We start from the raw sequence: 25,819 nt of genomic DNA on the forward strand, positions 1-25,819 counted from the left end.
TATTTTTGATGGACAGTGACCAGAGCCCCGAGTGACTTGCACAAGAATACATAGTATTTCCCATAGTTGTTACTACACAGAGAATGTGCTAGAATACAACCACACAAAGTGAAGGAAGATGGTGCCTGTCCCTTTGGAAGCATACTAGATTGTCAGAATTTAAGGAACTTATCTACCTGTTACAGAAACACTTAGGCATTTGAATTGGACTATCTCTTGACATTGGAAGCTGCCTGTCAAACTCCGGGACTCTATGGATAGGACCAAACTTATCCTTACTTTCTTAAGCTCCCCAGTGTAACCAACAATATATTCCCAATTTGAAATACATATGGCTTGAAGCTACTTTCCTCACTTTAATTTGGCTAGCACTTGTTTAGCTGTTTAAACACAGCTTCTGTAAGACAGTTCTGGCTTTATCCATTTTTTACTTGGAAGTTAATGGAGGTTTAGGGATGCCAAGTAACTCACCCAAGGTCACAGAACTGGAAAGTGACTAACCGGGCATTTGAATTAGTCCTATGAACCACTGATGTTTTGGTTCCCTGAGCACCTTGCCCTCTGTGGAAACACATGCTACAGGCTGACTTTGTCCACTGAGACCACTAGGTGTCGCTGCGGCACGGGGATGGTGGGGGGCTCTGACTGGGCGAACCCGTGCCTCTCAGAAGGCTGACTCACCTTCACAATCCACCCCCATGCCCCAGACCTGCGATTTAACACTCCACGTGCTGTCCAGATCCCTGGAGTGAAACACAGCTGCCTGGTAGTCTCATGAGACCGGGCTGTTACCCTCATCTTACAGATGACAGAATGTTTAGAGGAAATAACCCCAGGTCATGGGGGGGGGGGGGTCAGGTTGGATCTGTTTAGCTGTATGACTTCCCCAGGATTGGCGGGAGGAGCCCCAGGTCAAGGGATACCCACTCCGGTCCCTTCCTGAGCTCTGGGAGCGCTCTGATACAGGGTGACTGCGGGTACTGACACCCTGGAATGCTCACTGTCCCGCCCGCCACTTCCCCAAGGACAGCCCAGAGATTCAGTCCTCGCTTTGCCAGATACAGCAGAGTCCAGGGCTGAATCCATCTTCAGTCAGAAGGAGAAGGCCCCACCAGGGCAGCAGCCATGGAAAAGGGGCAGCTGTGTCATCTGGCAGGGTTTAATTTGGGAACTCCTGGCTCCACCCAGTGTAACATGTGACTGTAAGGTTAGACAAAGAGAAGGACTTTCCAAGAAGAGGGGTGGAGGTAGCAGCAGATCTGCGACCTAGCGGAAAGGCCCTCCTCGGGTCGCAGGGAAATTTCTCAAGTTGCAAACACCAGAGACACAGATCAAGGACAAATGGGGAGACAGAGAAGACTCCGTTTGGTGGGTGAGGGTGTGGGAAAGGAAAGGCAGAAGGGAGGCAGGGGAGCTCATATATACCCAGGGCCAAGGCCTACTCAGAATTTTAAGGACAGGAGCTCTGTGACAGCAACAGGGACGGGAGCCCAGGAGAGAGGAGGGGAGGAGCTGCTAGCCCAGGTGTGGAAAGGGCGGAAGCTGCGAGGTGGCTGAGCGCTTGGAAGAAGTGGGAGCTGCCACGGGAATCCTGACCGGCCCCTCTAGGGGCTGGACTGCTTGGGAAGAGGCTGTGCACTGTGACCCAGGGTCAGGCCCAGGGCCTTGTCTGGAGCTGAGGCCTCCAATGAGGCCGGTGTCTGTGAGGGGATCAGACCCTCCTCGAGGATCCTGACCGGGGAGGAGCAGTGGGAGGCGGGGCGGAGGGGGAGGGCAGGAGGAGGGGTCGGGCCTCTGTCCACCGCGTCAGTGCTGGTTGGAGAGAGGAAGGGGCGCGGAGCTCGCCAAGCAGAGGGCTCCCACAGGCAAGCAGAGCCGGCTGCCATGGCGCTGGTGGAGTGTGTGATCTGGGGCTCCAGACGAGATGTCCACCTCCTCTTGCTGTTGTTGTTGCTGCTGCCGCCCTGGGTTCCGGCTGGTGAGTGTGGCTGGGCCTGAGAGACTGGTAGCCAAACTAGAGGGAATCGTGACCCAGGCCCCAGAACGCGTGGAGACCCTGAGGTTGAGGTGTTCTGGGACTCACATGGAGTCCTTGGAGCGTCCGGGCAACTTCATACTGAGGAGCCTATGTGCTGATGTGATCTGCAAAAGCCGGTCTGGGAGACCTGGTGTGGTCGGTGTGGTGTGGTTAGGTGAAGCTGAGGGAAAGCGCGTCGGGTTAGGTGGAGGGGAGAGAATCCAGACAATCACCATAGTCTGCTGGAGTCATGCTTTAAGTTGCCGGGCGGGTGGTTTTGGGGGTGAGGCGGCCTGTGTAGTTCTGTGTAGAGAGTGTGTCCTAGCTGAACTGGTTGGAAGTTGTCTCACATGTTCAACTGGCTTTTCCCGGCAACTGGAGGTGTGGGTAGGACGGGGGACTGGATTAGAATAGAGGAGGGGGAAGAAAACCAGGGTGTAGGGGGGTGCTTGCCCCCATCCCTCCCTTCTTTGGGTCCTCTGCCTGCATTTGAGGGGCAACCATTAGAGCTGTTCCGGGTCTCTGGGGTGACTAGGGATTTGGGACCATGTGTGTGTCCCCTGCAGCCTGTCTCTGGCATTCCTCAACTAGGCTGGAAGGGCTCCCTGAAGCCAGCCCGGGCAGCCAAAGCTCTTCGCCTTTGTCCAAGTGCATTCAGTGTTGAGCCTGGAATTCCTGCTTGGGGGGGGGGGGTGCTGGAGGACGCTTTGGTTTGGTTGCTATGGTTACGAGAGCAGCAGGGAGGGCCTAGGTTCTTCTCCAGCCAGTGAACCCCACCTGTGGCATTCCCTTTACCTGCCACTAAGACTTTATTGTCTTTTCCTCTGGGGCAGGAGGGAGAATGAGTATAGTGAGGACCCCATGTGTAGGAAGAAAACCAAATGATTATCAGAGAAGGAAGAGAGCAAAAGCTGGGTACCTGAGGCAAACGAGGATGGAGAAACAGGCAGCTCTAGGCTGTCTACACATGAAGGATTCTGGGCTGTGCGCTTCCCGTTTGTCCCACCTGTACTACAGGTACTCCTGACACAAAACAGGACAGGTGTCCACAGGCACATTCCAGGTCACCCTGTGAACACACCAGTGGTGTGCACACCAGCAGAGCACACTTACAGCTATGTGCTCGCACAGTGTGTTCATGCACGTGGACAGCGTATCCATGGTGCAGAAGGGAACACTGTGTCCTGTGTATTCCCCTGGACTTCTTCTGTGTTCAGAGCCTATCTCCAGGGATCCCTACAAACACCAGTACCAGGGCTGACTGAGGGTGTGGAGATGACTTGAAAGGTAATTTCTAACTCAGAGGACATGGAAGTTCCGGAGGCTCAGGACCAGAGCAGATGCCCACCCTTGCCAGGCCCTGAGCTGGGCCCCTCTGCAGCCGGTTGCTATGGAGAGGAGGAGGCATCTTGGAGTACAAAGGGACACGTTGGGTTGTTCCCACCCCCATCCCTTCCCTGAACACCCAGGGAGCACAGTGCACAAAGGGGCAGCCAGTCTTTCCCAAACCTGGCCTCTCCTCCAACTTCAGGGGTGGAGCTTACAGGAGAGAAGCAGGGATGCCACTCACTTCCAACCAAAGTGTATAGGGGAATGTGTGTGCTGGCTACTGGGTTCTTGCCTCCAGCAACGGTTTGCTGATGGGTGAGTCACACCACCCATATGTGGAGAGTTTAATGCTCCCAGCAGCCAGAGAAGCTGGTCCTCTATCCTCTGTTTACCGGGCAGGTAAATGAAGCCCAGAGAAGGTCAGCGACTTGTATAGGGTCAAGAGAGTAGCGTGTGTAGGGCCAGGATCACACAGGAGGTAGTACTTTAGATGACTGGTTACAGCTCTTTGTGCCTCCTTAGATGGGGCCCATTGTTCATTCCAAGGGTCATTTCCAGATTGGACCCACTGATGCTGTGGGTCTGTAATATAGGGGATGAAAGGACCCCCAATATCAAGGAGATTGTAATGGTATTACTTTAAAAATTAATTGTATTATTATTATTATTACTAGTTATTGTGTGTGTGTGTCTGTCCGTCTGTGCAGGCATGCATGCATGTGTGTGCGTGAATGTGCGTGTGTGTGCAGGTCAGAGGACAACTGTGGAGTTGGTTCTCTCTTCCATCATTACATGGCTTCTGAGGCTGACTTAGGCCCTCAGTCCTCCACAGCAAACACCTTACCTGGAGAAACATCTTGCTAGCCCTCAAGGGGATTTTAGATGGAAGCACATTTCTAGTTACTAGAAACTGTCCACAGTAGCCAGACGGCAGGTCTGAGCCAACCCTGCTTCTGTTCTCACTCAGAGCCTGAGATCAGCGACTAGCAACTTCAGTGTGTGGGCACTGCATCCAATCACCGCTACACACCATACCTTAGACTGTTAGTAAGTTATGCCTTTTGGCCTGGGGTGAACATCTCTGAAAAAGTGTAGCCAAGCTTCCCTGCCTTCCGGGGTATCTTTGCCTTTTCCTGATGAGTGGATATTGAGTGTCAATGACCCTGCTGCACTGCACTTGGGGCTCTGTGCTGGCATCAGAGGAGATGCCTCCCTGTAAGGTCAGGCTGTAGGTGGGCCTGGAGGACCTTTCTTTTCTTTTTCTTTTTTTTTTTTTTTTTTTTTTTTTTTTTTTTTTTTTTTTTTTTTTTTTTTTTTTGTTTTTCGAGACAGGGTTTCTCTGTGGTTTTGGAGCCTGTCCTGGAACTAGCTCTTGTAGACCAGGCTGGTCTCGAACTCACAGAGATCCGCCTGCCTCTGCCTCCAGAGTGCTGGGATTAAAGGCGTGCGTCACCACCCCCCAGCGGGCATTTTCTTAATTAATAGTTAATGGTTAATGATCCCAGCTCATGTGGGTGGGGTCATCCCTGGGCTGGTGGTCCCAGGGTCTACAAGAAAACAGATTGAACAAGCCATGAGGAACAAGCCAGTAAGTAGCACCTCTCCATGGCCTCTGTGTCAGCTCCTGACTCCAGGTTCCTGTCCTGTTAGAGTTCCTATCCTGATTTCTTTCAGTGAGGTGAAAAAGCCTTTTCCTCCCCAGCTTGCTTGGGTCAGAGTGATAGCAGCCCTGACTAGGACAGGCACAGAGAAAATAAGTGAACTCAGGAAGAGCAGGCGTTCCTAAACCAGTCTTAGGACGAGCATAATGGCATGCCAGCTGCTAGGCTCGGGTGCAACCCAGGGCTTTTGCATATGCAAAGCAAGTGCTGTACGGTGGAGCCTCACACCATTCCCCAGACCTCGAGGGACTCCTCTGGTGAGGGAAGGAGGGGCTGGGGACACAAGCTGCTGTAGACGCAGGGTTTAAGGCTCTTGATGATGGGAAACTCTCTTCTCAATAGTTCCTTTTTTTCTACCTAGAACCAAATATACCAGGATGGCAAAAGATGCCCGGCCCTAGAACACAGCACTCCCTCGGTGACAGCCTCGGTGACTACATATGTTCCCCTCATGCCCTCTTCAGCGTAGGGCAGGGCGCAGGTCGAAGGAGAGGGCCAGCATCCCGCGTCCGTGTCTGTTAATCTCTCCTCTGCCAGGTCAGCCCAGGCAGTCTGAGAGGTCAGGAGGGATTTATAAAGATAAGCACTGGCCCCTTGTTGCCCTAGCGACAGGCTCCGCCCCTCCAGCTAGGCCCTGGAGAGAGACCCTCCCCCTCCCCTGCTTACCCGACCCTCTGGGCTCATTGTGGGCCGGACGGGGCCACCCTGGTGTGCGATGATTCTGGAAGTGAGGAGTCTCTGGATTGTAAAAAAAGGCAGATAAAACTGTTGACACCACAGGCAGTGAATGAAGGTCCAGGCGGAGCTGGCTCTCGGCCTCTCCTGCCTCTGTTCCTCTAGAGATGGCTTTTCTAACTGTGGGGCTGGGCTCTGCCTTGCAGGGAGTTCTCAGAGTAGCAGCCCGCTGCGGGGCGCTGGGAGGATCCATAGAGGAACAAAACTCCTTGCCTTGGTGCTGTGGCCAGTAACAAAGAGAGCTCCGAGCTTGGGGTGCGAAGATGAGAGCCTGTGCCCTGATGAGATTACAGGAGCCGTAGGCATGGGCCCAGTGGCAGGCGCTTCCTAACTCTGGAGCCTTTTGGGCCAAGGGTCCCTGGATTGTCTCTCAAGGGGGGTTTACTGGGTGTCGGGGCTCCTCAAAACATGCTTTTCCCATTTCCCACTGCACCCACCTGACCGTATTCCCAGCACCCATCAAAGCGTTTTCTTACCCACACAGGACACCCTGGAACACCCGCATTGCCCTTCCCAGTCTCTACAGTCACAGAAGCAGCCGCTCCCCCACTGCCTGTAAGCTCTTAGAGTAGCCCAGGCTACCCCTTTCCCCAGCCCTCATGTTCAGGCCTGACAGGCCTGGGAATGGTGCCAGGGCAGGGATAGCCGTGAGCCGAGGGGCCCCTTAGCCAGAAAGTATCTCAGGCTCCAAAACCTGACCCCATGCCTGGCTCTGGTAGGTGGTAGGCCCCAATGTGGAAGGAAGAACCCTGGGCACTTGAGATGGCATCGCACAGCCGTGTCTCTCTGGGTCCACTGTCCCCACGGGTTGCTACCATCCTTCATCTTGGGCTGCCTAGGAGCAGCCCTGCGCCGTGGAATGTGGATGACGCCTGACAGACTGCCAACCTTATCTGGGGGAGGGGAATCTTCCTGGAGTGGGGGAGGGGAAGGTACAGGGCCTGATGCTGCTCACTGCTCAGGTCTGGTTAGTGTCTGTCTGACAGCCTGGGGGAGGGTAGGTCCTGGAACTCCAGGTGGGGGTAGTAGGGCTCCTGTCCCTCACATTAGTATCTGGCACCCAAGGCTTTGAATCCTCTGCCTTTACCCAAGGTCTCAGAGCTCATGGTTTTCTGAGCTGGGGTTTGGACCTGTCAGGGACAAGGCTTCCAGGCCGGGATGAAGTGAAGGAACAAGGCTCTCTGAACTTGGCTTCTAAGTCAGCACAGGGTGCTCCAAGTGTGTGGACCCTGGTCGGGTAGCCAATGGGTAGATCGAGGTCGTTATACCTGCCCTGTCTCAGGTGCTCTTGTCAGGGGATGAATGAGTGCTAGGGATCCCCTAGAAATCCCAGGCAAGGGGGCAGGAAGGTGGGACCAAGGTGGGTAGGAGTGAGGGAGGTTGAGCCAGGCCCTGCCTTTGAAGTCCATTCTTTCTCTGAGGCTGAGGTCAGACATCTCAGGTTTCAGTCAGGGATGGAGTTACCAGACCCCCAAAGGGGGTTTCGGCGGAGGGGAGGACGGGGGGGGGGGGATGGATAGAAGTTGTCCCCTCTTTTATCTCCTCCATCCCATGTCAGGATGCTGAGAGATCACAGGCCTGCAGAATGGACTGGCCAGGCAAGCTACTCCCTGGTGCACTGAGATCTGTTTCTTGTGAACTCACTGTGATGTCAGCAAGTCTTTACTTTCTTGAGCCTTTATTGCTTGTCCTACTGAACATAGGACAGTTCAAGCCTCCTAGGGGTACTTCAGGGGTGACCAGAAAACATCCTGGCTACTCTGTTATGCAATGCTATCAGATGGGAACCACCCACTCTGTCCTCTGTCTCTGCTCTCTAAACACAACTAAAACCTGCTTGGCCCTGGGGTGGAGCTCAGTCTGAAGAGTGGTTTTTTTTTTTTTTTTTTTTTTTTTTTTTTTTTTTTTGGTTTTTCGAGACAGGGTTTCTCTTCTGTGGCTTTGGAGCCTGTCCTGGAACTAGCTCTGTAGACCAGGCTGGCCTCGAACTCACAGAGATCCGCCTGCCTCTGCCTCCTGAGTGCTGGGATTAAAGGCGTGCGCCACCATCGCCCGGCTGAGTGGTTGCTTTTTACCAAGGAAGCCCTGGGCTTGATTCCCCAGCAGTCCAACCTAGAGTGCTGGTGTGTGCCTACAATCCCAGCGTTTGGGAGGTCGGAGGGAGGATGAGAAGTTTAAGGTTATCCTTGGAGACATAGCAAGTTCCAGCGAGACTGGACTACAGAAGAGTGTTTCTAAAAATAAACACAAAATAAGTAAATAAAACCTGTCACAGGTGTAGGCACTTGTGAGCAGCTTTAGGTGTGCACACAGGGTCTTAGACACTGACACACCTGTGTTACCTTTAGCTTTGTTGCTAACAGTGGGGAAGAATGTGTTATGCAGACCTTGCCCACATTGCCAAATTGTTTTCTTTTTCTACAGGGCTGGTTCCTTCAGAGATCCCAAGTGCCTGTGCCTCAGACCCATGTACTCCAGGGACCAAGTGCCAGGCTACAGAAAATGGTGGCTATACCTGTGAGCCTGTAGAGCTTGGAGGCTGTGCTACTCAGCCCTGCCACCATGGAGCACTGTGTGTGCCCCATGGCCCAGATCCTAACAGCTTCCGCTGCTACTGTGTGCCTGGCTTCCAGGGTCCCTACTGTGAACTGGACATCGATGAGTGTGCATCCCGGCCCTGCCACCACGGGGCCACCTGCCACAACCTGGCAGATCACTATGAGTGCCACTGCCCCCTGGGCTATGCAGGTAATGGGACCAGTCATCTTGGAGGGCTGGACCATAGTATGAGCATCCGTATTTGACTTTGACTTAAGTCTAGAGATGCCTCAGGCTGGCTAGTAGCTTTGGTACCCATTCTTGGGCTGACTGCTCAACTGATGTTTCTTGGGCTAATCTGGCAGACAGGTTTGGTGTGTGTATGTTTGGGTGTTGGTCAAGCTGCTCTGTATAACCTGTGGGGTTGTCCTGATGGACTCTGGTATGGCTTGGGATGTAATACAGACCTTTGTCCTCTAGGGATCCTTTTCTGTCTGTGATGGGGATGCTTCTAGCTGTCCTTGTTGCCCAGAGTAGAATAATGTAGACATGGCGCGCGCGCACACACACACACACACACACACACACACACACACACGACTTTCTCTTCCAGGAAACACTTACCCTAGTCCCTTCCTGCTCCCACTGCTGTTTTCTGGAGCTGCCTGACATCAGGAGGGAGGGGACAGCTGGGGATATGTCCTCAAAGGATGTTTACTTTAGCACAGTCTGGAGTCTGCAGTATAGACAGACACCGTGTTCAAACTGTGGGGCAGTCTGAAGTCCCCTCTGGACAAATGGTCTATATAGACTGGGGACCAAGTTCCAGGAAGGACAAAAAGGGATGAGATGGCACATTGAGTCCCTGCATCTTTCCCCTCTCAGTGTCTGTACATTTGTGCAGGTGAGACAGCAGATCCCAGCTATCTGCATGCACATGGGCCCTCTGAGCACCTGCTGGTACCATGTCTGTGCATGCTTCTGCGGGAATCTTGTGTGTGTCCGCAGGAACGTGAGCACTGCATGTGCAGGGTGTCAGTGAATGGGATGGGAGCAGGCAGTTTTGTGTGACTCATTTTTCTCTCTTTCTGCTCAGAGCAGTATGGGGGAGTTGGGATTCCAGGCAGCTTGGGCCTGGCTCTCCCTGGCACAGAGGGTGGGAGTGTGGCTGGAGGGTCATGGGAAGGAGGAGTCCTGAAGCTGACTGGGGAGTAGAGAGGGGTCAGCTGGAGGCAGCTGGCTCCTTAGCCCCCATGACAAAACCTACTTAGGAGGTGGAGGAAAGCCGTGGAAATCTATACTGACAGGACATGTCTCATAAACCCCACACCCGGAGCTCCCTTTGTCTCTACTCCTGTCCTGGGGAGGTTCCGCTTGTACTCAGGGTTCCCCAGAGGCCTGGGAATGTCTGAATAGAACCAGGGGCTTCCAGTTTTAAAGCCAAGGCAGGATAGGAGCTGGTGACCCTACTCCTATCTGGAGTGAGTGCCCATCTTTTTTTTTTGTCTCCCTTTCTTTCATCCCTCTCAAAGCCACAGGTGAGCTGCTCTGTTGGTTACCCAGCTCAGTGCTGTAGTTAAACTTGACAGGAAGCAACTACCGGAAGGAAGTACACTCTGGCTCTTGTTGGGATGCTGTCCACCATGGCGTAGAAGGCATGGCAGAAGCAGCATCTGGTCACACCATATCACTAGATGCTGGCGCTTAGCTTGCTTTCTCCGGTTTTTCTGTTTAAAAACAGAAAAATTTTATTCAGTCCAGGATCCCAGCCTTCCTTCCTCAGTTGAATCCTTCTGTAAACTCCTTACAGATACAGCCAGAGGTGTGTCTCCCAAGGGATTTCAAGTCTGGTCAAGGTGACCACAAAGTTCTACTGTTATTACCTCGACCAACAACTTACTTTTTTTAGATTTAATTTTTATTTATGTGCATGTGATAAGTGTGGGGTGCTAGAAGAGGGACTGGAGTGAGGGATGCTAGGAATACTAGCTGAGCATCCTCATGAACATCGGCTCAGGAGTGAGGGATGCTAGGAATACTAGCTGAGCATCCTCATGAACGTCGGGTCAGGCAGGCCTGCTCTGCCAGAGCAAGTGTATCTGCTTAATGTGGGCGCTGGGAACGGAACTCTGGTCCTCTGGAAGGGCAGGGAGCTCTCGAGGCTTGAAGTCTGACCAGTCTGAATGAGCAGGAGTCTGATGCTCGATGCTCTGTGCCTCTCACCTCCCTCCTCCACTCTCCCCAGGTTATGTCTGTTCTCCAACCTTCCCTGGGTATTGTGCCTCTGCCTCAAGAGGGATGTCACCAACTGTCATCTGCCTGCCCTATCTCAGTCTTCAAAAATCTGTTTCTGAAGAAGCCCCCACATCCGTCCTCACTCCCAGCACCTTAGAACAGACCCTGGCTCCTGTCCTCAAAGGATCCAGTTCTCTTGTTAAGGTCATCATTATTAAACACCGGCCCTTTCCGGGGCTACCCCGCTGTGAGGACACCAGGGCCAGAAGGGTCCTCATGTGTCCACCCAGCAGCACCTCTGAATGAGCGAGCCATCTGGGTAGCTGGAGCAGATTGGGACTGCTGGCTGGGCATCGCCCCTCTAGACGTGGTTTCCGTTTCTTCCGCTCCTGTTCAGGCGTGACCTGTGAGGCGGAGGTGGACGAGTGCTCATCAGCGCCCTGCCTGCACGGAGGCTCGTGCCTGGATGGCATGGGCTCCTACCGCTGCGTGTGCGCGCCGGGTTACGCAGGCTCTAGCTGCGAGCTGGACGTGGACGAGTGCCAGAGCCAGCCATGTGCGCACGGGGGCGTGTGCCACGACCTGGTCAATGGGTGAGCCCTCGGCAGGGTGACCTGGCTGCGGGGAGGTGGGCTGCGGGACGAACACGTGCTCAGCTCCCGCCTCGCCCACACCAGTTTCCGGTGCGACTGTGGAGACACGGGCTACGAAGGAGAGCGCTGCGAGCAGGAGGTGCTGGAGTGCTTCTCTGCGCCCTGCGCACACAACGCGTCCTGCTTAGATGGCCTCCGGAGCTTCCGCTGCCTCTGCTGGCCAGGTGTGTGCGCGCCTGCGCTCCTCCTCCCCCGTGAATATGTGTGTGTGTGTGTGTGTGTGTGTGTTGAGGAGGAGAGCTGCGGGTCAATATGGTAGGGCAGGTGTGGAAGCCGTGTGCGTGCATGTCAGAGTGCGGTCTGGGCCCTCTGAAACCTGCATGTGTAACCTATGTGCCTGAGTTCAGGTTCCTGATCTGCAAATAGGGCTGCTAACAGCACCTGCCCATTGGGTTGTAGAGAGGAGCGACAGTGGACCTAGCACACGAGAAGGGTGTCTGAGTGTATTCGTAGCAGTCAGTAGCCGGCCATCACTGCCCCTACTCTCCCTCTGTCAGCATCTGCATCCTGAGTTCGTGTGTCTGTGTCCCTGGTTGGCTTGGGTCATCGAGGGGAGCTGCCTGGACACTTCGTGTTTCCTGATGTTTCCATGTGCACCCCAGGCTTCAGCGGAGAGCTGTGCGAAGTGGATGAGGATGAGTGCGCTTCGAATCCTTGTCATAACGGGGGACGGTGCTTGCAGCGCTCGGACCCAGCCTTGTATGGGGGTGTCCAGGCCACCTTCCCAGGAGCCTTCAGCTTCAGTGACGCCGCTGGCTTCCTTTGCATCTGTCCTTTGGGCTTTGCCGGTGAGTTAACTCCTGGAGAAGCACTCAGCCAGGGTCCAGACCCCAAGGATGGATCCAGCCTGGCCCATGGCCTGGCCCTGCCAGGTGCCACCTTGCCTGAGTTCACGCCCCCCCCCCCAATCTACCCAGTTGGAAAACGGGCCCTTTTGGTTCTTGTCTGGCTCTGGGGTGCAGGCAGAAGCCACAGTTGATCCTTTTATAGGGGATGATTGCAGCGTGGATGTGGATGAATGCGCCGCAGGACCATGTCTCAATGGTGGCAGCTGCCAGGACCTGCCCAACGGTTTCCAGTGCCACTGCCTGGATGGATACACAGGTGCACAGGTGGGGCGGGCTTGTCATGGAGGTGAGGCTGGGTGATAAGGTCCCTTCTGGCTGAATGTGAATTGATACGTACAGGAAATGAGGCTGGAGTTGGTGGTATAGGTGACAGGTGGGGGTGTGCTGAACTGGGACCCCAAGTTTGTGAGTGGGAGGGAGACACTGGTCAGTTTTAGTATAGTCAGGAGGGAAGCGTGGAGTGGGTACATCTGGGCTGCCAGATTTTCTGCCCTGGAGAATGTTGGCTGATGCTTGGTTGGTGACTTCAGCCCTGTAGATACTGAATGTCTGAAGCCAGGGCTAGCCTGGGGGGATTAACCCAAGAGAGGGGCCTAGACTGGAGTCAGTATTGGGGTTCATGAACAGGTGTCTGGTGGCTGAGGCTGCAGGCCTTCTGGGAGAAACAGCAGAGTGATGATCAGGAAGCTGGGCCCTGAACCCTGCTATCAAATCAAACACGGACAAAGCCTCAACCAAAACAGAAGAGGCAGAACTGTGCAAGATGCGTGCCTTTCAAAGGACACGCTTTGCCTCTTGGGAGCTGTGCCTGCTGTCAGTGGCTGGAGTGTGAAAGCTCTCCTTGCAAATACAAGGCCACGCAGGAACCCACAGACTTCCTCTCTCTAACACCCCTGCCTCCACTGTACTACTCCCCCAAATGCCAGCATTCCGGCCTAACATACAACAGGCTCTCCTTTCCCTGAAGGCCCCTGTAGGCAAGGCTGGAGATACACTTCCTCCCTCCTATCTTGACCACTCAAAGATGTAGGAATTTGCCAGATTTAGTGGTGCTGGCCTTTAATCCCAGCACTGGGGGCGGGGCAGAGGCAGGCGGATCTCTGTAAATTCAAGGCCAGCCTGGTCTAAGGAGTGAATTCCCCGAATTCCATAGCTACACAGCGAATCCCTGTCTCCAAAAACCAAAACCAAACAAACAAACAAAAAAGATATTAGAGCTCGCTGCTCCCACTTGGGTGGCGTGTGCGCAGTCCACGTGAGCAGTCCACTGTACCTACTGACCCAGCCCCTCCCTCCACAGTCTCACAATGTAGGGCTTACCATCCCCTTCTCACAGATAAAGCATGGAAGGGGTGTCTATCCAGTGAGTTTGGGGGTCCTGGAGGAGAGACTTTAGCTGTGAGACAACAGAAGGCTTTGGTGGGGGGCCTGCCTGGCATGCCTGAGTTGTCTGAAGGAGACTGGTAAGCCAGGCTGGCAGCTCCACTCCAAAGCCTTGCTGCATGGGTCCTGGGGCCTCCCAAAGGGAGGGTTTCCAGCTGTGTGGTGAGCGTGAGGAGAGAGCTGTGGCTGCGAGGGCTGCCAGATCTGATGTCTGGGTCTCTCCAGCTGAGCTGTGGGGGTAAGGATGGCCTTGCCTTGTGCCGAGGAGGCTCTGGATGAACTGGGGTTGCACTTATCCCATCTGATCCTGAAGAAGAGGGGGTGGCACCTTCTCAGACAATGTAGGGACCCTTGGGAAGACCCTAGGGCAGAGAGACTGAGGAGTGAGCCCTGCGGAGGGTGTACCATCCACTGTGGCTGGTCTGCGTCTATAAAGGCTTATCCCAAACTGGGAACCAAGGACAGATTCAGGTTCCAGGGGGAAATAGCTGAGTGAACAGATATTCTCAACTCAGGGTTCTGGGGAGCTGAGTCAGAGAGATGGAATGGTGGACTAGTTTAGGTCAGGTGTGATGTGAGGGAACGTTCTGGGCCCTCTGCAGGATGCAGAAGAGTTTGAAAATAGTAAGGGAAGTTGAGGCAGGACTTTCCAGAAAATACTTAGAGTAATAGCAAGTTCAAGGATTTCAGGGGGCAAGGTTGAAGTGTGAGGCCTGGTAGGCCAAGCCTATGACAGTCTCGAATACCAACGTGAGTGGCTGGGTCATATGCAGCAGAGGAGTGTGACTCGGTGACACCTTGGAAAGAGGCCTCTGGTTACTGCGGAGACAGGTGGAGAGGAACTTCTAAAGGCAGCTAACCTGGAGGCTGCCAGATCAGCTCAAAGAGCTGGCAAGAAAAGAGGAACAGGGTGGAAGATGGGGCTACGGAGTGCTTAGAGAAACAGACCCATGGGGTGTGGAGACTTATCAGACATGGTCAGGAAAGGGGACCCTGGGGGACCTGGTTTATAGGTTCCAAGGTCAGCATCACTAAGATGCACGTGAGTTCTGGTTGGAGATTGTGGCTTTGGCCTGATGTACTGACTCTTGACTGATCCTTTAGGACTGATGTGTCAGGAAGATGTGGATGAATGCCAGTCGGAACCATGCCTGCATGGTGGAACCTGCAGCGACATTGTAGCAGGCTATATCTGCCAGTGCCCTGAGGCCTGGGGCGGACATGACTGTTCTATACAGCTCACAGGCTGCCAGGGCCACACTTGCCCACCTCTTGCTACCTGCATCCCCACCTTCAAGTCTGGGCTCCACAGTTACGTCTGCCACTGCCCACCTGGGACCTATGGGCCTTTCTGTGGCCTGAATACCACCTTCTCGATCATATCTGGGAGTTCTGTGTGGGCGTTAGTGCCAGCCAGTGACTCTCTGAGTCTGGTACTGAGGTTTCGAACTACGCTGCTTGCTGGGGCCCTGGCCACTCTCAAAGACACTCAGGACATCTTGGAGCTGGTACTGGTGAGGGCCACACTCCAAGTCACACTCTGGAGACACGGTATTGCTCTGCTTGTCCTTACACTGCCAGACCTAGCCTTAAATGACGGCCATTGGCACCAGGTGGAGGTGGCACTCCGCCTGGGAGCCCTGGAGCTGCGGCTCTGGCATGAGGGCTGCCTTGGCCAGTTCTGTGTGACCTCTGGTCCTGTAGCTACAGGTCCCACAACCATATTGGCCTCTGGGCCTCCTGGGCCCTACTCCATCCATCTGGGTGGCTGGTCCTTTGCAGGCTGCTTCCAGGATGTACGTGTGGAAGGGCACCTTCTGCTGCCCGAGGAGCTCAACGGAAATGTGCTCCTAGGTTGCAAGCGCAGGGAACTATGCCAGTCTCTGCCCTGCGCCAATGGAGGGACCTGTGTGGACTTGTGGACTCACTTTCGCTGCGACTGCCCAAGACCTTACCATGGGCCCACATGCACTGATGGTGAGGGTTAGCAGGTGGGGTGGTAGCATCAGTGCTGGCCCCTAACCTGCTGGCCTCACGCTAGTACTGTCTTTCCCTGCAGAGGTTCCTGCTGCCACCTTTGGCTTGGGCGGCACCATGAGTTCAGTCTCCTTCCTGCTCCACGAGCCGCAAGGCCCAAACCTCACTGTGTCATTTTTCCTCCGCACCCGAGAGCCTGCTGGTCTGCTTCTCCAGTTTGTCAATGATTCAGCGGCTAGCCTAACTGTGTCCCTGAGTGAGGGCCAGATCCGAACTGAGGTGCTGGGCCAGCCTGCTGTGATCCTCTCTGGGCGCTGGGATGATGGACTCCGCCACTTGGTGATGCTCCGTTTTGGTCCTGACCAGTTACAGGACCTGGGCAAACAGCTGTATGTGGGTGGAAGGCCCTCCCCTGATGACACCCAGCCCTGGGGTGGGCCCTTCCGAGGCTGTATCCAGGACATGCAACTCAATGGCTTCCACCTCCCGTTCTTCTCTTTGCCGATGGAGAACTTAAGTTGGCCCAGGGAACTGGATGTTGGTCAGGCCTCTAACCTCACCCAGGGCTGTGTCTCCGAAGACATGTGCAACGTGAGTGCCTTAGGACTGAGTGTCCTCATGTGCCAGGCACATTGGACAGACTGAGACTCAGAGAGCCACATGCCCTGCTCACGATCCACACTGCAGTGGAAGAGTAGGAATATACCCATGTCCAGTGGTCCCATGACCCCATTTGTACCAGTCTGAGATGACACCCTGGACTAGACAGAGGATGGGCCCCAGCCTTTCTGAGGTTTGTGGGAAAGAGGCAGGGAGGATTATGAGCAGAGCATCAGCTGGATACTCCAGTCTGAGCTCAGCTAGCCTGTTCACTGGCTGCACCCCTCAGACTAAGTGGTTTCCATCTGTGATGTAGGGGTGATGACAAGTTCCCCTCAACTTGTGGTGAGGTGGTCATGGGATGGGGTGCTGCTTTCCTGCTTGCTCATTGGTACCCTGACTCTTCCACAGCCCAATCCCTGTTTCAATGGTGGAACCTGCCTCGTCACCTGGAATGACTTCTCCTGTACCTGCTCTGACAACTTCACAGGGCCCACCTGTGCCCAGCAGCTGTGGTGCCCCAGCCAGCCTTGCTTCCCACCTGCCACCTGTGAGGAGGTTCCAGATGGCTTTGTATGTGAGTTTGGGTGCTGGATACTGAAGTTGATTAGATCCGTTAGGGTTTATGGGATGGGATCAGGAGTGCCAACAACCTCAGTGTGGTGGGTCACTGCATTCTGAGGGACAGGCAACTTCAAGGGAGTCCAGGAGAAGAACATTAGGAAGTGGGGTGGCATGTGTGAGTTTTTGAGGTTTGTTTTTTTTTTTTTTTTTTTGGTTTTTCGAGACAGGGTTTCTCTGTGGCTTTGGAGCCTGTCCTGGAACTAGCTCTGTAGACCAGGCTGGTCTCGAACTCACAGAGATCCACCTGCCTCTGCCTCCTGAGTGCTGGGATTAAAGGCGTGCGCCACCATCGCCCGGCCGTTTTTGAGGTTCTTAAGGACAGCAGAAACACAAGATTAGGAAGATGCTGTAGGAGATGGATTGAGAAGTTGGTAGGGACGTGAAGCCCAGCTCTGAGACCAAGGGGGCCATGTCATTCAGGTTAGCCTTGAACTCACTATGTAGCAAAGGGTGATCTTGAACTTGTGATTGTCTTGCCTCAACTTACCCAGTTCAGAGACTTCAGGTGTGGGCCCCCACACCCAGTTTGTGGGGTTCCCAGGAATGGAACCTAGGGCCTCCTATATGCCAGGCACTCGACCAGCTGCGCTGTATTGCCAGTCTTCCAGAGGGCTGTAAAGGGCAGAGGAGTGTGATTGGGTGTGCACCTGAATGCACCTTCAGGGAGGAGGTGAGCAGGCTGGACTTTTGAGGAGGACATATTGTTGTTGCTCCAGGCTTCCAGGGTAGCAGGTGTTGTGGTCCCCTAAGGATTGCTCTGGAACTGATTCTCTCCAGGTGGAGAATGCATAAGGGCTAGAAAAGGGAGGCTGCAGTTTTTGAGGTCAGGTGGCAGGTGCCTGCCCTGGTCAGCATTTGTGGTCAGTGGACTCTACCACTTGCACTCCTGAGGACAGGGTGGTGTGTGGAGAAGGCTGGCAGGTCATTTCCCAGTGACTCTAACTCTCTGCAGGTGTGGCTGAGACTACATTCCGCGAGGGCCCTCCTGCTGTGTTCAGCAGCCACAACGTGTCCTGGGCGCCAGCTCCAAGTGTACTCACCCTGGCCTTTCGCACTCGCGACCCCGAGGCTGTGCTGCTGCATGTTACCATGGGGGTCCACTCCGGTATCTGGCTGGCGGTGCGCAATGGCTCGCTGGCAGCGGATGTGGTGGGCTCAGTGTTGCCTGCGCCCGGGCCGCGCGTGGCCGACGGCGCCTGGCACCGCGTGCGTCTGGCCCGGGAGCTCCCACTAGCCACCGCCTCGCGCTGGCTGCTGTGGCTGGACGGTGTGGCGACGCCCCTGGCATTGCAGGGTCCGGGGGGCGACCTGGGCTTTCTGCAGGGCCCGGACGCCGTGCACGTGCTGCTGGCTGAAAACTTCACAGGCTGCCTTGGCCGCGTGGCTCTTGGCGGCCTTCCCTTACCCTTGGCGCCGCCACGGTCCGGCGTGATCCCCGGAGCCCGCGAGCACTTCGTGGCCTGGCCCGGGTCGCCGACCTTGCGCCTCGGCTGCCGCGGTGCGTCCGTGTGCACGCCCTCGCCCTGCCTGCACGGCGGTGTCTGCCACGACCTCTTCGATGTTTTTACCTGTGCCTGCGGCCAGGCCTGGGAGGGACCCCACTGCGAGGCCCGCGCCAACCCGTGTCGCTCCTCGCCCTGTGTCCGGGGCCAATGCCACGCGCGCCCCGACGGCCGCTTCGAGTGCCGCTGCCCTCCGGGCTTCGAGGGCCCGCGCTGCAGGTGCGAGTGGCAGGGGACCGCCATGGCCGTGAGCAGAGGGGTGGGGGGTGGGGTGAGTTCTCCTTAGACTCTTAATGGAAATGGGAAACCCACTTCCGTTTGATGCTCCTAAAGATAAAATACAGGCTAAATTTGAATTCAGAACAACATTGTGATTTAAGGAGAGTTAGAAGGTCAGAAATAACTAGGGGCAATGATTTTGGGGCTTTGACGCAAGCTGCCCTTAATGATGTTGACACACACACACACACACCCTGCCGTGCATCCCCAGGGCCAGAGCCTTTGCAATACTCACTTCCTCCTGGGTCCAGAGCTGTCCTTGCCCTGCCCTGCTCTTTATTTCAGCACTTATCAAAGATCTTAACACTTGTGGAGTGGGGGAAGCTTCAGAACCACAGCCCTGTGTTCCTCTGCTTCCGTGGGGGTGGGATGGGTGTGGAGGTTGGGTCTGTATTCCTGCTACCAGCACCCTACCTCCAACCAGCCTTGCACCTTCTCTGCAGGATGCCTGTTCTGCCTCACCCATGTAGCCTCAACTCCACCTGCAAGGAGGGCACCCCTTGTGAGAGCGGTCCCCTAGGCACCAACTGCAGTTGCCAGGAAGGTCTTGTTGACCTGAGGTGGGTTTGGGGACCAGAGCCCTGGGAGGTTGCCCCTGGATTGCCAGCCTGGGCAAGGGAAATGTATTTTCCTTGTCCCACCCCACACTGCCATCAGCGCCCAATGACCCATAAGTCTTTGGTTCTTCTGGAACTTCTAAGACCATCTCTTAAGCAGATGCCAGTAGGGCAGTATTTTTTTTGTATTTATTTGTTCATATCTATCTATCTATCTATCTATCTATCTATCTATCTATCTATCTAATCTATCTATCACCTGCCTATTATCTATCCATCCATCCATCTATCTATCTATCTATCTATCTATCTAATCTATCTAATCTATCTATGGTTTCTCTGTGTAGTCCTATCTTTCCCGGAACTCACTCTGTAGACCAGGTTGGCCTTTGACTTAAGAGATTCACCTGTTTCTGCCTCCCGAGTGCTGGGATTAAAGGTGTGTGCCACCACCACCCAGCCCACCTAGTTTCTTAAAGCCCTTTGGTCCTCAGTGGACATGGCCAAAATGCAACTTCTGGGCCTCCAAGAGGTGCAGATGGCATCCTCCCTGCCACATGCTCTTTCTCATTCTCATGGAATAGGAGCCCTTCTCAGTCATGGACACTGGACTGAAGGGAAGTGGCAGAGGTGGGTGGGGAGCAGCTGGGGGAATGGGAGGCAGCTGTGGGGGGAAGAGCCAGCTTTCTCAGCTTCTGTCTCTTCCAGGTGTCAGAGTCCTGACCTACCTTGTGAAGCCAACCCTTGCTTGAATGGGGGAACCTGCCGGGCAGCCAGTGGCATATTTGAGTGTACTTGCAATGCAGGATTCTCTGGCCAGTTCTGTGAGGTGGTGGTGAGTGGTACCCAGGGGTGGGCTGCCGGGCCTGTTTGGACAGGGAAGGTAATGACTGGGCGAGCTTTGCTGAGGTAGGGGAAGACACTCAGGCCCCTTCTAGGACCCTATGTAGAAAGTATTTTCACTTCGGGAGAACTTGGGGAGCCCACCAGCCATCAAGCAGAGTTTGGAGCTTCTCTGTGGTAACCAGGGTAGTGGCAGTGGGGACAGGTTGGGATCTTCCAAGTCTACTCTGTGACTGGCTTCCAAGCTCTCAAGGATCATGGAGCCTGTGATCTCCTTGGGTTCCAGAGCAGTTTCTGAAACAGATCAGGCTCAGGCACTCCAGGTATCCCTGCCCCAAGGAGGCTCAGCTGACAGATGTCTGGGCCCCCACAGTGGGTGCTGATATGGCTCTTCTAGAAGGGCAGTCTGGAGAGTGACCTTGATCCCTGTAGTTCCTGGCAGAGCCCCTCTGCTTCTGTGAAGTGTTACAGGCTTTGCTTCCTCGCCTGCCCACTGCATACCACCCCCCACCCAGGGAAGGAAATGTCTTTACAGCTCCCCCTAAAGTGCTGGGGAGGGGGAGGTGTGAACTTTATAGTTTTGGGGCCCCCTTCTCCAGGTCTGAATGCTGGGGATGGGGATGGGGATGCAAATGACAGACAGTAGACTGAGAAGCCTCAAGATGTAGGGGGAGAAAGACCAGGGAGTCTGGATTGCAGGGGCTCTGATTCCAGGGCTTAGGAGTCTAGGCACATGGAATCTTTAATGGATCAACATGGCAGTCTTTGACTGGAGATGGGGAAATGCTGCCCTCATCTCCAAACCAGGCTCAACTCTGCCAGGGACAGGCTATCAGAGCAACCCCTTGCAAGCAGGCAGGCCATAGGGAATTCTGTCTGTCCTTGTCATTAGTGGGTTCAGTTCATCCTAGGAGCTTTCTGCTCTTGCTTTACTTCAGCTGAGTGTTGTTGATTCTGTGACAAGGCACTCCTGGAATGTCTACTGTCTGCCCTCCTAGCCAGGGCTTTGCAGCATGCCCTTAGTATTGGCTTGGACAGGTAGCTTCCTGGCTTCCTGCCTGCACACCCTAGGGGCTGCCTCTCTCACCCACTCTGGGAAGCTTACTTCTCTGTCTCCCATCTCTTTCAGAAAAGCCTGCCTCTGCCCCTGCCATTCCCGCTGCTGGAGGTAGCAGTGCCTGCAGCCTGTGCCTGCCTCCTCCTCCTCCTCCTGGGCCTCCTTTCAGGGATCCTGGCTGCCAGAAAGCGCCGCCAGTCTGAGGGCACTTACAGCCCAAGTCAGCAGGAGGTGGCAGGAGCCCGTCTGGAGATGGACAGTGTCTTCAAGGTGCCACCAGAGGAAAGACTTATCTAGGCTGGCCTGGCTGCTGGTCTTACAGGATCACTGCAGAATCTCTACTTGGAGCCCAAGGAGACTATTTCCAGAGCCAGGACATCCACAGGACGTGCCCCCACGGTTGGCAACCCTTCCCCTGCTCATCGTGGATCAGAAGATGGGGAACAGCTCAGGGAAGCAGAGGAGGGTATGGGAGTATGAATGTCTCTGACCTGCTGGGCTGTACATAGGAGAGTATGACAGGTGTGTGTCTGTGTGTATTTTTCTGTCTGTCTGGGGGCAAGGAGGGGAGAGAGAGGGCAGGAGGAGAGGGGGGAAGGAGAAAGGGAGAGAGGGAGGAGAGGGAATATGAGAATATGTACGTGGGATACGTGAGTTTGTAGGTTGTAGTGGTTGTGGGAATGCCCCATGTGTCTACATGACTGTGGTGGGGCAAGGGGTTTCATAGGGGGAGTGGCTGCTTCATGGCTGGGGACGACTTGGATGCCTCTGAGACAGGAGAAGCCCAAGGCTGCATACACTCTTTAACACTGGCAGGCCAGAATTTGCCCAAGTAGACTTTGGTCTTGACATCTTATCCAACTTCCAATGACAGCCCTTGTCTCAGAGAAGCTGGGAAATGGGGGACTCCTGGCTTCCAGAACAAAAGCCCTTTTGGGTAGATCTGACTGAGTGCTGTGGACAATACCCCCATGTCTGTAGGGCAGGTTTGCAGGAACCAAGAAACCAAGGATCCTGGGCTGTTCTGCCTACGGTGGGCATCTGCAGGCATGGAGCAACCTCTCTGCCTACCTCACAGGGCTGTCCTGAGGATCCGAGGCACAAACAGGCAGAAAGTCCAGAAGGTGTTAAACTCCATCTGACGGAAAGTGTTTCACCTGCCTACAGTCGAGGGGGCTTCCTGGGACACTGGCAAGGAGGCCAGACGGCAGAAGAATGGACGTGCTGTTCTCTGTCCCTGGCCCTTGCAGTTCTGCAGCTCCATCCTCTGTGTATGGCTGTGGAAAGCATGCCAACAAAGGCCTCGGTTGTGTGCCCAGTGCTCGGCAGATGGACATCAGCAGCTACTGCACTGACCTTAGGCTGTGCAATTACATCTCATGGATACACACTCCAGTGCACTTGACCTCTGACCTCACCCCCCAAGGGCTGCAGGTCTAGTCTCCTTTGAACTTCCCAGAGCCCTCTGACTTAGAGATGTGTCCATTGTCATCCATGCTTATAGGCCAGTGCCTCCTGATGGGTTCCATGTGACTTTTACACAGGAAGCTGTGTGTCTCAAGGTTGCAGTCACCTCCAGAAGGCACAGACTTGGGAGCACTGGGGGCTTAGTGTTTTGAGACCCTGGATGCTTAGAGGCCTGCTTGGTCCTTACCCTGTAGACCAACTTGCCCCTAGCTGTCTCTGTCCCTTGAGAAAGGGGAGAGGAAATGGGTTCCTGGGCGAACTGTTCAGTTGCCAGCTCCCAAGATGTTTCCTATGGATCGCCAACAAGGGAACATTCACTTCACTTCAATGTCGCCAGTGTAGGCTACACAAGGACCCCTTGGGGGCTAGAGGCAGCTCTTGCTGAGATCTAGGGGAGGGGTGAAACTTATTCCTTCCCATCATCCTGCCCACCTGCCTATGCGCAGTTCACTCCCTGAGAGGGAAGAGGCAAGTGGCTTGGAGCCTCAAGTGGGCATGGGCTAGGAAAGATGCCCAAGTGTCTGCTAACACTTCCTTTCCTTGAAGGACTCAGGACCACAGCCTTCCCAAGATTTTCTTGAAGGCACAGTTCATCACTAGGTTCGCAAATGCTACCCAGTGAACAGATTAAATGAGTATGTGTACCAGCCCTCAGCGGACCATAGGTGTGTGCTGCGGCTGCCTGACACCTTGTCATCCCGCTGACCCACTGGGTTAGGACACTGCCTCATCTTGGGCGGGACCTGGAATTTGTTGAGATGGAAGTGTTACTGAGACCTGTTTAGGAACACAAATGCCAGGAGGGTCCCCATGACCCAGGAGAGACTCAGTTCCCTAGCAGCTGAGGACCCCCACCCCAGACAGAGCCCTGGGGACCCCCAATGACCCCACCTCCTTGTTCCCATGAGAAACCCTGGGGTGGGTAGGCTGATTACTCACACACAGGAAATGAGAAGTCAGGTCAAATGGATACAATTTCCTGTATGTCCCTGATGTCTTCTTAAATGGTCAGGCTGTGTTTTACCTTGATTTATTGAAAGGAATCAATTTTCAAGATTCATCAAAATCAATAAGGTACGAAGGAAAAGCAAGATCAAAGAAACAATAACAAAACATTTCATAACTTTGGTGACTTGGCCTCAGGAATTTCTGCGCTGGCGAGAAGCTGGAGACTGGGGAGGGCTGGCTTCCAGGCCCCCACCTGTCTCAGGCTTAGAGGCCACATTTATTTACTTCATGGGGAATCTGGGGGAGCCTGAGGCCCCAACTGGTCCTGACCTAGGAGCTCAAACAGCTGTGCCTCTCCCTTTGTCTGTGCAGGAGGCTTGTCCTTGGAGTTGGAATCTGGGTCACTGTTGCCCAGCTCTGCCTATAACGCTCCGAGTGGCAAGAAGCCGAGCCTGAACTATGACTGGCATGCCCAGAGGTGTGAGGGTGGCAGAGAGCTAACGCTCAGATTTGTGGGTTTCTCCTATAATGGGGAGTTGCTGGTGTTCCCAAACCCTCAAAGGGCTGGCTGGAGCTGGGTTTGGAGCTCGGGTGCCCAGACCCCCCCTGGCCCCCAGGAACAACTCAGGTTTGGTGGTTAGGAAAGAGTATATTGCTAGAGATGTTTGGAGATGCCCACCAAGCGGAAATGTCATCCCAGGAGTGGCCACTTTAGCCCCTCAAATACCTGTGTCCCCAAAGATGTGCTCACACGGGCATTACTGACATGTGCCCTGTGGGGCAGGGCCTGGTAAAGGGCCTGAGAGAGGGCTTGAGCTTCTTGCCTACTCTTGGGTAACTGGAAGGAAGGCGGTGGGATATGGTTGGCCCAGCTGACCTCTAGTGCAAACCCTACATAGGGTGCTGAGGTGGGGGGCAGGTGGCTCTTCTGGGATGGTACCATTTCCAGGGTCAGGCCTCAGAGATGGGCTGTGAAGGAGAGGGGGCAGCGAGAGTCCCTTTGCCCCAGTGGGACCTGGTCAGAAATGGGACACAGGGAGGCACGGTACTGGACGGTGGCATAGGCCTGCTCACTCAAAGGTCTCCCACTGCCTGCGGAGCTGCTCCACAGAGGTGGAGGCTGGGGCTGGGCTTGGGCTCACATCTTGCTTGGTTTTTCGTAGCAAATCCTCAAAGGGGTCTCTGGCCTGTGCAGAAGCAGGCTGCAGGGCTGGTTCTAGACCCTGGGGAGGTCTGGTAGACAGCAGTGGGGGCTCACCAGGCCTCAGGGCCAACCCCTGCTTGGCCTCAGCAGCTCTGGCACTTGAGCGGGCCAGAGGCAATGTTCGGATCCTGGAAGGGGCAACAGCTGGGGGGCCAAGTGGCTGTAGGGGACTAGTGTGGGCACCCATGGGGATCTGGCCAAAGAGATTGGGCATGGAGAGGGCAGATAGGTTGGGCTGAGACCTGTGAGGGCCATAAAAGCCAGAACCAGACAATAAGATGCTAGGTGTATATGCTGGCCCCAGGGACGCTGGAGGTGTCCCCAAATGCCTGGCTGGTATAGTAGAGCCCAGGGACACAGTGGGTGGAGCTACTGGCAGAGATGGGACAAAGGGATTGAGTGGTGGCTGTGCAAAAGGGGTAGGTGTCACTGTGGGAGGGAAGTTGAGCTGGGGGGTGAATGGGGCAGCCACACTAGGGGTGGCAGGATGTGGTGGGATGGTGCTACCTGACCAGGCTGTGTTAAGTGGGTCCAGAAGGGCAAGCAGGGCATCACTGCCTGTGCCTGTAGCTCCTGGGGCTGGGCTGAGTGGCTGCAGAAGTTCTATGGGGCCTTGGGGGACAGCACTGGGAAGCAGCCCTGGCAATAGGGCAGCTGGTCTTTGCTGGTCCATCTGGAGCTGCTCTGAAGAGGAGTCACCAAATGGGCCGCCGAAAGCCTGGAGCTTGGCTGGGCGGGCAGTGGGTGGTGGAGGCACGATGCCCAGCTCAGGGGTCTTTCTGCCTTGTGGCCGGGGAATGGTGATGCTGCCTGGAGTTTGGGTGGGAGCCTCTTCCTTGGTGCTGGGGTTCAGGATGCCCTCCTGCTTCTGGGGTCTCTGAGGCAGAGCTGAGGGCTTCTCAGGGGTGGTGGTGGAGGGCTTGCTGGGGATGGCCATGTCGTCCTGACCCAGACTCCAGAGCTTTGTATATGGATGAGTAAGCTTCAAGGCTGCGGCCACGCTAAGGCCCCGCTCACTTCTGCACAGGTCCAGCCTCTGGGGAAGGAGGGAGGAATGATGACCACAGGCCGGCCCAGGCAACAGTAGAAAGTCCACCCACCCCCAACCCTTCCTGCATGCTAGACATGTGGCTCCTGGGATGGGGAGGAGTTGCAGGGACCCAGGCCTATCTGGATTCCAAGTCCAAGCCTGACCCACAAGCGGAATCCAGAGGAAGCTCTGCTCTTTTGACAAAAGCCTATGCTTGTCAAACAGTTTTAGGAAAATATCTCCATCTGTAGGCCACCTAACAATGGTTTGGGCATTTTTGGTGTTTAGAGAGTGTGGTAATTTTGATGACCCTCAAAAGGGCAAGGGTGGCT

The 25,819-nt window shown here is 54.9% G+C and overlaps 2 protein-coding genes across 13 annotated transcripts in view; one reads left to right on the plus strand and one right to left on the minus strand.

Moving 5' to 3' along the window:
* Nucleotides 1-1,793: 1,793 nt before the first annotated feature.
* Crb2 (crumbs cell polarity complex component 2) lies at nucleotides 1,794-23,420 on the plus strand. Its single transcript, XM_050124865.1, has 14 exons — nucleotides 1,794-1,978; nucleotides 8,167-8,490; nucleotides 10,913-11,108; nucleotides 11,193-11,332; nucleotides 11,771-11,956; nucleotides 12,159-12,272; nucleotides 14,504-15,376; nucleotides 15,459-15,967; nucleotides 16,388-16,553; nucleotides 17,553-18,321; nucleotides 18,825-18,941; nucleotides 19,647-19,773; nucleotides 20,911-21,360; nucleotides 21,917-23,420. Exons 1-13 carry the CDS (start codon nucleotides 1,885-1,887, stop codon nucleotides 21,133-21,135), a joined length of 3,840 nt encoding a protein of 1,279 aa, XP_049980822.1. The 5' UTR covers nucleotides 1,794-1,884; the 3' UTR covers nucleotides 21,136-21,360; nucleotides 21,917-23,420.
* Dennd1a (DENN domain containing 1A) overlaps nucleotides 23,320-25,819 on the minus strand; it is a 552,823-nt gene continuing 550,323 nt past the window's right edge. For all 12 annotated transcript variants that reach the window (XM_050124870.1, XM_050124871.1, XM_050124877.1 and 9 more), the window contains one exon: nucleotides 23,320-25,493. In XM_050124870.1, coding sequence (XP_049980827.1) covers nucleotides 24,324-25,493 — 1,170 coding nt within the window. In that variant the 3' untranslated portion in view covers nucleotides 23,320-24,323. The remainder of the gene's footprint in view (nucleotides 25,494-25,819) is intronic.

This window comes from Alexandromys fortis, unplaced genomic scaffold, assembly GCF_014885135.2.
Source record: "Alexandromys fortis isolate MF-2015 unplaced genomic scaffold, M_Fortis_MF-2015_v1.1 scaffold_228, whole genome shotgun sequence".
NCBI classification, from domain to species: domain Eukaryota; kingdom Metazoa; phylum Chordata; class Mammalia; order Rodentia; family Cricetidae; genus Alexandromys; species Alexandromys fortis.

Coding starts and splice junctions, on each gene's coding strand:
- Crb2 (XM_050124865.1), top strand. CDS start 1,885: ATGGCGCTGGTGGAGTGTGTGATCTGGGGCTCCAGACGAGATGTCCAC. Junction 12,273..14,503: donor CTGCCTGGATGGATACACAG/GTGCACAGGTGG, acceptor CTGATCCTTTAG/GACTGATGTGTCAGGAAGAT. Junction 15,377..15,458: donor TGGGCCCACATGCACTGATG/GTGAGGGTTAGC, acceptor CTTTCCCTGCAG/AGGTTCCTGCTGCCACCTTT.